Raw genomic sequence first — 12638 nt, forward strand, 5'->3', positions numbered from 1 at the left:
TGCAAAGTGTCCTTGGTTATCTCTGATGGTATTGACAGTGTTCTACTTCTCAAGTGGATTGGGGGTACATGGATGTTCAACTTTTGAAAAAAATTTTATTGTATACATATGTGTGTCACAAATTATATTTGATAACCCTCTTTACTATTTCATCATGATTAAAACAATATCCACACCATTCAAATGGCGCGTTGATGCACGTCACATTGATTTGACCACAGACAGTCCATATTTCTCTTGAAATTCAGTCCGGTCTCTTGGCCATGCTACGTAAGATCTGAAACAGCCTATTAGAGGTACTTTGCATACCTACCAACATTAATGGATAAAAGTGTCAAAAGTCATCACCCCAAAATTACACTTGACGCAGCCTAACTATATCACTTAGACTTCAAATAAAGAAGCAGAATCATTAGATATAGAGCATGCATAATAAAAGTTTTGTTACAAGGATTTGACCTTACACAACTGTGGGAGCTGGATAAGTGATGACAGAAAGGCTACTGGAGCTTGAAGTCTGAAGGGTAGGCAGGTGGAGGAAAGGAGGATGAATTTAAAGGAGGGAAGAGTAAGGATAAGCTGGAACCCACGAGGACAGGCCCGACCAGAAGGCCTGTCTGTTCTCATGGCCTCCAACCTGAAAGCTGATGAGGAAGTCAAAGAAGAATCCAGAGGAAACTAGAACAACTGCTCGCCTGCCTGCTGTCCTAAGTTCAACAATAAATGACAACATGGGTGAGCTACAAAGTAACCTGGTGACTCTGCCCCAATTTTCTGAGCATACAAAAAGCCACATGGGTGCTGCTTTGCTTCTGGTTCTAAATTTCACACAGAGTATCTTTAGTGCCACACTATCCTAGAAAACATTTAGGGAAGGGAATTTGGGGAAACATAGTTCAACCTAGACAAATTTACACCTTGCAAAATCAACACACCAATTCTTCCCTGCAAAAAGGACTTCCAGTACTGCACTGTGTTTTACTGCATTGGTAGAGGGCTTAACACCCAACCAGTCTCCCCAACTACCTTGTATGCATCCTCCGTCATCCATCCTGACCAGTATAACCCTCCTTCCTATCCATGTCTGACTCCCCAGTCTGTGATTTGATTCTGTCTTTGAATATTATATCAACAATGATGCTTAAATTTAAAAGTTGGGATTGGTTTTTATTTATCCTATAAAATATTCTACAAATTTTATTCAGCTATAGTATGCTTTAAATAATCTGTCTTCTAAATGCATATAGCTTTGTAATCTAAACAAACATAAAATTCCTCTTTGATAAAGTGTGTTAAAATCTTCAAAATAAATCTTTTTTTAAAAGGGGGCATTACCTTTAGTGCTGACTAGTGAATGACTAAGACTGAAAAAGTATTTATTTTGCACTGATGTAATTATTTGTACATGGAAAATCAATATACACCTCTTGTAATAGGGTTATAATAAAATATATAAGATCAGAGGGATGAGAACTGATTATATACAAAATTGAATTTGGTGTCCATATAACATCAATTATATATTTTTAAAGCTGTTGGTTATTTTTTATACGAAATCTGTGCAAATAACTATCAGCCTAAAATATAGTATACTTGAAAAATTAACCACAAATAGAAATGCCATGAATCCACAAATAAGACTTCCCATTGAGATTTGTGTTTGTGCTAGAACAAGTTGGCTAAAGTCAACACAGTATGTATGATTACCCATAAGTTTATCGCACCATTGGTTACCAGTGAGAAATCAGCTGTGTCCTTGGAGTGGAAGTTGTCCTTTATACATACCTACTGGTGGGCCATCAGTTATCTTAATGCCTCTCTCTGACTGAACCCAAATCAATTAGATTACTGAGTCAAGGAATATAGTTTTAGTGGCCTTACTCTGTCTTCCTGCTGCCCTCTATCAAGAGAGAGAGCGAGAGCGAGAGCAAGAGCGAGAGAGAGATTGAGTGCAAGTCAGCAGGAAGGAAAGAGAGCAAAAAGCAAAAAGGAAAGAAAAAAGATATAATAGGAGAATAAACCCTAATTAATTCTTATCCATTCAAATAAATAAAAATATATTTTGTATAAATATATATATGTATATATATATATACATATACATATATATATATATATATATATATATATATATATATATATATATATATAAAAGGAAACTATGCCCCTGATTTTCTTCAAGTTCTGTCAAAATTGTGTTAATGTAATAATTCAGAAGTGTTAATGCATGTTTATATTATTTATATAATGGTGTTTAAAACATCAAACACGCTGAGATTACTTTCTTAGATTAGGGATATACACATGAACTGTGATAAGAAAGTGACTAGAAAAATTATTCTGGTTTTAGTAAAAAAAAAAAATGGACGCAAAAAGAATGTCAACTAGGAGTATGCACTAATCTAAATATAGTTTTAATTCATGGTGTAATATATACATGATTTTACTTGTCATGTTGCTATTATGGAAATGTATGTTAATGTAGTTTATATTATATGGAAACTTACATTTATAGCTTCAACTGAGTGAAAGAGACCTCACATGGGTATATAGCAGAGTCAGTGTCTTACAGAAATAAGCATACTCATAAAAGAAGAGATGAGTAGGGACAAACATCACTGACTAGTTTAGATCTAGGAATGATAACTCCAGTACAAGGTCCTAATAGTATCAATAGTCTATTAGGTTTTTGTTATTGATTCCTACTCTTCACATTCAGTAATTCCTTGAAAATTAGTATTTAAATGATCTTTTTATTTTTTCTTGATTTTCATTTGAATATTTATGTTCTAATACATTCTAATATAATTCTTAAGTCTACATATGAAGTAAATGATGATGAACTCCAATTGTTCAATTGTGTATTTTGGATATGAGCTAGTCTTGTTTCAATGACTGCAAAAGGAAGAAAAATACAAAGGAAGCTATACATTCTACTAATAAAAAGTCTGACAAGAAAAAGTACCAGACCCTCATCTCATTCATTTTTAAGAGGGACAGAATAAGAATAGGATATCACAAATACGTCATTGCACACACTTTCAAAATGGAGTCTCATGAATGATCACAGATTTCTAATATCCTGATCGTGTAGTCTGAACAACTGATTGTGTAATCTTAAAAAAAAAAAAGAGTGTGTCAACTGAATTCAATCCTTTTCTGTTTTACAGATGACAAAGGGAAATAAATTTAGATATTTAGTAAGCAAAACATCTGATTTTCAGGATGCCAAATTGAATGGTAATGTAAGAGTGCATGGGCCTTCGAGAACTAGAACACGCTAGTGCTGAGACTTTAGGTGACATTGATATAATTGACAAGTTGCCGGTGACATTACTCCCCAATTTTTGGATCTGCCAATAAGTGAAATAGTGATTTCTAAGCTGATTAGTAGCATAATTATTTCTCAGCTTAAAAATAACATTCTGAATGATAAGCAAATAGTAAAGCAAAAATTTTTTTATTTGTTTTTTTTTTTTTTTTTTTTTTTTAATTTTTGAATCAAAAGCTTGATAACTACACAGGGAACTCACTGCTATTATTATACCAATCCCCTTGATTGCTTGGTTTTCCTTTAAAAAAATTTAAGTAAGGGACATGTAGTTTGTGCTTGAATACTTCTATTGATAGAAACTGTATGAGCTTCCAAATCTGTCCAGTTGGTCTTTTCATGAACATGCATGTTCAAATGCTATTAAGATTTTTCAAATACAAATATGAATGCTTGAGTAAGGTTTGCAACCATCACTTCCCCACCACTTTAAGTCTAATGGCAAACTTTCAACCTACTACAGTACTTCTTATCACGCTTCAAAAAAGACACTTGAGAAAATAAATAGGCAAGTTTGAAGTTCTGTGATTTTGCTTAATGGTATTGTTGCTATAGTTACAGTTGAAATGTTATATAAAGCAAATTGCTTATTGATAGAAAATGCTGAGTAGCACAGCAGCATCCTTTTTCTGGGTTTTCATTGCCTTCATTTCCTACTCTCCTCTTAAGATTAATGGATTTTTGGAGCATTGTTTCATTTTGAACAAGCCCTGATGATTTGATGTTAAATATGTGCATTTTCTTAACATGTACTAGTTGATAATTGAATATATTCTAGTATGTTGTGGTAAACTGGAGTTATTTTTTTTTTATAAACTATTTGTTTATCAGAATTTTCCCTACTTGAGATGAATTCTGATATCCTGGTAACTAATTTTAAAGCATCGAATAAAACTGTGATTGATCTCACAGTATAGAGTCTTCAATAACGTATTTAATATATTTAATAATATATATGAACTATAAACTTTTATTACATCTTATACTATTAGGACAAAAGATACTTATACTGAAAATAAAATGTATTTTTAAAACACAGAAAAACAAATGGAAATGTTTTGAAAGCATCCATAATGATGGCTAGTATGTTAAAAAGCCTCCATAAGCATCTATATTTTGTGTTTTTCTATGTAGTAAACCTACTACTATAATAAAAATGCATTCAGTATATATATAAATTATAATACATTATATTATATATAATATACATTTTTTCTGATTGTTTCGTTATCTGTCTTTATCAATATTTCAAAGACAAAACCATACCCATACAATACTTAACCTTAAGGTGAATATGAGTCACTGCTTTCTCAGTTATAACCCTTACAGAAAGAATTAATGCTATGTCTGGTAATATACCTTCAGCTAATAGTAAAAGTCATATATGGTGGTGATATACCATTCATTGAATTCTTATATAATTTAAGTAACCTTACTTCATTTATCTCAAGATTGCTACTGGACTGGAAACATTATAATATTTAATGGTGTAGCTATTGAGGAATTAAAAGTGCAGATAATAATTTTGGACCTAGAAATATAATACTTCTTAGTAAAATCCCTGAGTACGTTGATAGGAAAATTTTTGGGATTATTTTTGGTAAAGAATGCAAAAAAAATTCAGAAAAACAGATTTTTATATCTACTTATAGGGTATTTCCCAAATTGTTTTTTTAAGCAATTCTTTTTCTAATAATTGTATTTGTATTTAATGATATGATGATGACAATGACTTTTATTCTCCAAAATGAACTTCCTTGAAAGTTCATTTTTACTTTTGTTGATCAATTTTGCTTTTGTCATTTCCACTTTTGATTTTATACTAGCTTCTGCCTTTTTCTATCCTCACTCTTAGTAAACAAAATTTAAATTTACATGTATAGATAAATATAAAATTTTTGATGTTACTATAATTCCCCCCCTTCCCATTCCTTATTGATAATGTAACTTCCTCTGCTGAATATGTTGGCATTCTAATTATAGTTCTATGACTGCAGACAGGAGAGACTCAAATATGAGACCACCAATTCAGTATTTCTAATTGATGAAAAAATACTTTTGCGTGACTCATAATTTATCAAATTCCTTATATTCTAAATGGATTCATCAGACATCTCTGTTAAATCCAGGGCATCATTTCCATTTCACTGATTTTTTAAATTTTATTTCATATTATACTTATTTTGACCCATGGCTTATTTCTTCTACTTGAATGAGATTACTTGATGTATTAAGCCTTGCACATACACTTTCCAAATGGTATATGTGTTCCATAGATATAGAGTAAATATATACAGAATTGATACATAAGTGAACTATGTTGTTATAATTATTTGACATAACAGTAACATTAATTTCCAAATTAATTTTGGTAGCAAAGTACAAAGTCAAAGGAATTAGCTTTACCTTGTAATTTATTCAAAATGCAAATCAGTCAAGTAAAGCAATAACACGTTAAAAATAATTACAAAATAGCAGTGATTATTAGGATTAACAGAATATGAATGGAAATTTAAGCAAAACATGAATTTGAACTAGCCAATGAGACTCCCAGAGCAAGATCCTTTTTCTCTTAGATGGACACTATTGCCTTCTCTCTGCCTGGAGACTTTAGTGTGTTGGTTATCATTGCTTGTCTGTTTATCAAGCATTATTTTAAATCAGGACAATGAAGTGTTTTATGTGACATAATCAATTAAATAGATTATGCCTTTTATCCTCTTACCTAAACTTCAAATGTATGAAAGTAATGAACATACTGCTTTGAAATAATCGTTATGTTTATTTCCTCAACACATTTTACCTTTTAACAAGAGCAGTATACCATTGTGGTGTCATATGCTATTAAGTAACAAGAAATGACAGCTGTAATGAGATAATTTGTCCCCAAAACTCAGATCAAATAATTACACTTTTATAATTGACAAGAATTTCCAATGGAATACAATCTGTATTCTTGGTATACTAACAGTTTCCTAACTTATTTACATTAGGACATGCGGTGACGGGAATGCTTAACACACACCTGCATTTGATTTTTAGAATCCATTTGACAAAACGGCACAGTGATGCAGCTATTTGTGTCTGTTTTTGTTTTTAAAAATTTCAGGCTCTGAATGAAAATATGCTAAGGTGTGGCTCAATGAAGTGATGGTTTTTAAAACCACAGCACAGATTAAGATTGATTTTTTGTAGATAATATGGAAGTATCTCTCCAGGGACTATGCAACACAAGGTCTGAAGCTTTTAGTATTTGATATAAAGGATCAAATCGGTTTCTTTCCTAAAACTTTTATATAAAGTTATTATATACAGAAGCCACAATTCACTTCGGAGCTGCTTAAGAAGGAAATTGGTCTTGGATGATCATACGCACAAAAAGCAAATGAATCCATAATGAATATTAATGTTTTATAGACAGTGTTTTACTGAAGTCAAATTGACTTTTGTCTCTTTTAGATCAGCAAATAAGAATTATAATGGCTTACAGATTTCAAAACAGTCATTAATAAGCAACATTTCTTTTATCTCTAAAGAAATAAGAAGCTGAAGTAAGAAATGAAACTTATATCTCTGATAATATTCTAGAACGATAGTGATTCTTGTCGCAAAATAATTTAAGTTTTATGCAACTGGAAAGAGTGATCTAGCATGAAAAGCAGTTTGAAATTCAACTTTGCAGAAGACAGTGCAGCATATGAATGCAATTCTATTTTTATGACACACCAACTGTGTACTTTACAGAACAAATACTAATTAAATTGTAACAATTAGATGCTACATGTATAGCCTTTATTTCTTACGCTATAACATATAATGTAAGAGAAAACACAATATACATCAATAAAGGAGGAATTCTGTATTATTATTATTATTAATCTAACATTATGTCTCCCACGTGATCATCTGTGTGTTGTGAGAGAATAACTTATAGTCTTTTAGTTAGCAAAAGAATTAGCCAATAGTTCATTAAAAAGGTATTCTACTAGACACGTTTTGGTGTTCCCAGGAATTCACATGTCTGAAGTCCACCTCGGTTCATTTGGCTTAGGTGGGCAATGAATAACACTAAGGACAGAGAAAACTCTGCTTTAGTCAGCAGTTCAGAAAACTCTGGAGAGAAAGACACCAAACAATTTGAACCTGTGAAGGCTTCTTGCTCTATTGCATGAGAAATATGAATATTATTAAAAATGAAATGATTTTTTTAATCCTAAAGCAGATAATGGATTATGTATAAGTGATTCTTGAAAACTCTCACTGTACCCTGTACAGTTCTACTGTAGTAGTTAAGAGTTATATTTGATCCAAGTTAAGAGATAGATTATATAGGCTAAATCCTAAAAATAAATATATATATATATATATATATATGATTAAGTGGTTATTATTAATTGAAAATTACAATGAAATTTAGTAGTTTTTGAATGAATGTGTGATGGAAATACTAATTTGGAATGTACCAGGCTTAAAAATAGTTATATTTGGGACAACTGCAAATTTTTCACACAAAAAAACCCCAAGGTATTCCTGAGACTATCTTTAATGTTAAAGATTTATTTTCTGTTTCTTTTTTATGGTGAGGAGAGTGAATTGTTCGTCTTTAAGGATTCCTTATATTTTTTTAAATTTTATTTCAAGGAGTCTTTTTGCAATCTTCTTTAAAAATCAGTTCATTGATTTAGAAAACATTGACCCATCTTCTCTAAATTCCCAAATTTAAACCTTGGTAAATGCACCAGAACAATACATTATAATGTAGTTAATCTGTTCAATTCTGTTTTATTTACAGATTCAAGAATGGCTTTGTTTAAATTGCCAAACCCAGAGAGCAATATCAGGACAGCTTGGAGACATTGGCAAAATGCCACCTACACCATCAGGACCAAAAGCCTCTCCGATGCCTGTTCCTGCAGAACAACCACCTCAGAAAGCAGCAATGCCTGCTCAAGTAAAAGTGAAAAAGAAGGAACAAGAAGTAAAAACAGAAGCTGCAAAAATCATTCCAGAAAAAGTAAAAGAACCACCTTTAATTGAAAAAATGCCCCCCAGGGTGACTACAGATCAAAAACAAGAAGAGAGTAAACAAGCAAAAGGCAAAGCTTTAGCCCCTCAAGAAAAAAAGCCACCCCCTGAAGACAAAAAAATACTTCCAGAAGAAAAAAAGCCAACCACTGAAGAAATAAAGCCAGCTCCTGAAGAAAAAAAGCCACTTCCTGAAGAAAAAAAGCTACCTCTTGAGAAAAAGTCACCTCCTAAAGACAAAAGACCAGCCCCTGAAGACAGAAAGTTACCCCCAGAAGCAAAAACATCAGCTCCAGAGCAGGAACAGAAACATGACTTACTTAAAACTCAAGTAGTACAGATTGCTGAAGAAAAGCCTGAAGGCAGGGAGGCTCCACAGGCAGTGCAAGAAAAGAAACCACCACAGACCAAGATGGAAGATTTACCATCTGGGACACCTCAGAGTTTGCCTGAGGAAGATGATAGGACAACTCAAAAAACAAAAGATCAGCCACAGGCAGCAGCATACACAGCAAAGCCGGATCAGGTGGGACCTGAGAAAGAAAAAAACGTAAGTTATGTTTTCCTAACTTTGCACAGTCTAATGTATGTAATTTACTATTTTTTACCGAAGTGCAGGAAGCTTAGTGGTAATTATATAAGTGAAATACTTCAATTAACGGCATTTTCAGAAAAGCGTAACAATTGCTAAAATGAAGAACTTTGGTTTCTTGGCAGCTTATCTAATTTAAATAAAGCGTCAATATAAAATTTATTTTTCTAGCTCTATGCTGATCAAATAATTTATCAAAATTCTATGGAATGATAAAGATGTTTCTTATAATTTTAAGTTACTCCTTTTTTCTCCACTGTGAACATTAAAGTAGTATCCCCCTTTAACATAAAATAATGGGTGTCTTTAAATATCTATTCACTTATCTACTTGGTTAAATAAGAGTCAAGTTTTTGTTTTGTTTTTCTCATTTTAAAAGCCTTTTTAAGCTTTGGTTAGGCATAAAATAATTATATAATTGTGATTGCAAAAGAAAAAAATGTAGAAAAATTTAACACAAGTCATTTGTCTTAAAAAGTTTTTCTAGTATTTAGCATGATTTTAATTAATGTATCTGGAGTTTTGTGCAATGTGTTTAATATTGAAGGATTACTTACAAGCCAAGTATAATCTGCAAAAATACGCCAGGGTGCCCAAAAAAGTATACAAATGAGTTGTATTAATCTTTTGTTATTGGTATACATTGAATATTACAATTTTAATACTGTTTTTCCTTTCTTAAAATGCGTATGCATTTTTTCGGCACCTTCTGTATATTATTTTCTTTAGTAAAAACTTTTTTAAGAGTGCTCCATCTTATCCAATATTTGCACAGGCAATAATATCATTTTTAGAGGAACTCTGATTTTTCATAGCTATAAGAAATCTGGTTGAATAATTTTAGTTCACAGATGACAACAATGACTTTCCGAAAAATGAAATGATTTATGAGTATTAAAAGTTAATATTAGAACTCTAATTAGAAGTTATAGTCCACCCAGACTCTGGTTCAGTTGCTTTTTTGTTTATGGTTTTTAACATGGTTACTAACCCATATCTAGTATATGATGCATAACTCATTAAATAAATCCTGATCTTCCTTTGTTATATTAATGAGTTTATCCAAGTCAGAGAAAGCAGATACCTGTATATTCTCCACACTAATGGCTGGATCCAGCCACAACCACCACCACCACCACCCATTGCTTCTCCTAGCTAACCACTTTTCAAAACCTGAAGCTTTTTATGGCTTTCTCCTTTGTGAAACTATCCTTGGCTTTCATGACCTTTCTCTTTTTGTTCTCTTTTTGTCTTTCTGATTGCTCCTTATGAGTTCTACCTTGATTATCTCTATTGCTTTCACTTTCCCAATCTCCATACAATAAGGTTTTCCTTGTTCTTTTTCCAGTTCTATCTTCTTTCCTCTTAGAGGAGCCACATGAATAATTCCTAAATCCACTTGTGTACCTTCTGCCCCTCTTTTGATTGTCAGACCTGCTTTTTCAAATACTCAGTAGATTATTCCACTTCGAACCTCACTGTAAGCTGGAGCTCAGTATGTTAGAATCTTATCCACTCTCTATGGAAGCAGTTTCTCCTTCTGACCTTCTATTTCTGATAATTGCACTATCATTCACTCTGTCTATAGTCTGCTAGTTACTAATCTTCTGAGTAATCTGAGGTTTCTTCTTACCCGCTCTTTCCTTTCCACATCTAGTTTATCACACTCCTCATTAACTCCTATTCCTAAGGACAAGATCCTTCGTATGGCCCTCATGACCTTTCACCAGTGATTTGAGTAATCCTAGCACTGGTCACTGCCTTCTCTTTCTCCCTCCTCCAGTCTATAGTTGTCCGATAATTATTTTCCAGGGTTCAGATAATTTAAGTCTATTGCTCGGATATTTCTAACTATTCTCTATTGCTTATTAAATATAATCTAAACAATAAGTTTCAAATGTTTTCTTAATGTACTACTTTTTGTATTATTTTACAGCTATCATTCCCTTTATCATTACTTTTTATTTTATTTTACGACCTCAGTGTACATATAGTTATTTATTTTGAAATTAAACGTATTCACTAAATTATTAATATATTATTTACAATATAAAATATTGATAAAATATAAAATAAAATCAGTGAAATAAACTAAACTTATTTTATTATATTTATTTAAATATAGATACATTTGATTGCCTTAAAATATGATTAATTATAGTGTTTTATAGAGAGCATTAATTGATTGTACTTCAATGTTTTTGAAAATCTTGGTCTAAAATTTTATTATAGAGTTATTTGAAATTGAACTTGTAAGTTAGGCTTATTTTTATATTTTGACATTTAGTTTTAATGACTATCCATAACAGAAACATAACCCATAAGGATATACTGGAAATGGAAGAAGTGGGTCAAAGATAATACTTGACACATCTTGCTACCTGTTTTCTAAATTTGGAATTGAAAACAAAATATTTTTTCTTAATTGTGGGAATTCCACGAATAAATGTTAATCTTTCTTGATGCCAATCATTTTTACTAACTATCAGAAAATGTGGTATTTTTAAGTTTTTGTTGTTTTTGCTTTAATAAATGGCTTTAAAACCCAGGTTTTCATCTGGAAGGTTATTAAAAAAAATACAATATTTGATTTGAAGTTTTTTAAATGAGAAAATAGGACAGCTTTTAAAAGTGACATGTTATTCTACATAACGTAAGCACATGATAATTTCCAAATATCTATCTTCAAAGGACATTATAATTTTCTTGAAGAGGCAACCAGTGTTTATTTTTTCTTTAATACCTCAATGGGAGCATTTTGCTGATAACCAGGATTTACTTTCTTCCTAAATATCTAATAAAAAGTATATTACTGATAACCACTTGTCATCACTAAAAAGTTGAACAAATTTGGAATTCTTCTACTGATTTTTAGAAATAATTAAGATGTCACATTCTACAACTTTTTAAATTTCCCATAAGATAATCAGTAAACATCTGTGAGGAAAAATAAATTCATAGTTATTCTATATCTCAGTACAAGATTTTAAAGATATTCTTCAAAATATAAAGGTCTCATTAGTATACAACGTGTACCACATTTGTAAAATCCTGAGGCACTGTCCAGTTCTGGCTTACTCGTAACTGATACAGTAAATGCGTTTCACGTGTACTGCTATCTCTGTAACCTTACCCTTTTTAAAAAATAATTCCAATCACAAAAGCCACTCCTCAATATTTAATATACATTTTTATTAAAAATTATATATACACTATTAAACGATTGTCATCATTGCTTTTGTCTTGTAATGTTGCTGATGAAAAGCTTGTAGCAATACGAAGTGTAAGCTTTTTTATTAATGCGTTTGTGTGTTTCTTACATAATTAGCATTGTCTTTAACATATGCGTTTTTGTGTGAAAACCTTCTGTAAGAATATTTTGTCTCGCACCAACCTATTGTAGGAAAATTGGTTTAGTTGAAGCTAACTAATATAAGCCACAAATCTGCCTAACTGAAAAATAAGCTTCAGTGTAAAGGTGAGCAAATGAAATGACTGCCTCACTATATCGTTTCTTATAGTATAATTCTCTGTTTTCTCCCAGGATTCCTCTCAGACCATGTGACCAGCTAACATAAGAAATAATGGAATACTAGTGTCAGCCTATTTATTAAATATTAATAATATATCATTTCTATTTTAGATTGAAAATATAATAAAAACCTTAACGTTTACTTATTATCATCCAGT

The 12638-nt window shown here is 31.4% G+C and overlaps 1 protein-coding gene across 8 annotated transcripts in view; it reads left to right on the top strand.

Annotated features, from left to right (window-relative positions):
* The window catches only part of PCLO (piccolo presynaptic cytomatrix protein), a 378475-nt gene that overhangs the window by 159323 nt on the left and 206514 nt on the right, over positions 1–12638 (top strand). For all 8 annotated transcript variants that reach the window (XM_088797783.1, XM_088797785.1, XM_088797786.1 and 5 more), the window contains exon 4: positions 8124–8906. In XM_088797783.1, coding sequence (XP_088653909.1) covers positions 8124–8906 — 783 coding nt within the window. The remainder of the gene's footprint in view (positions 1–8123; positions 8907–12638) is intronic.

The sequence above is a fragment of the Rhinolophus sinicus genome, chromosome 4 (assembly GCF_057876585.1).
Source record: "Rhinolophus sinicus isolate RSI-liver-muscle chromosome 4, RSI-T2T, whole genome shotgun sequence".
Classification (NCBI taxonomy): Eukaryota; Metazoa; Chordata; class Mammalia; order Chiroptera; family Rhinolophidae; genus Rhinolophus; species Rhinolophus sinicus.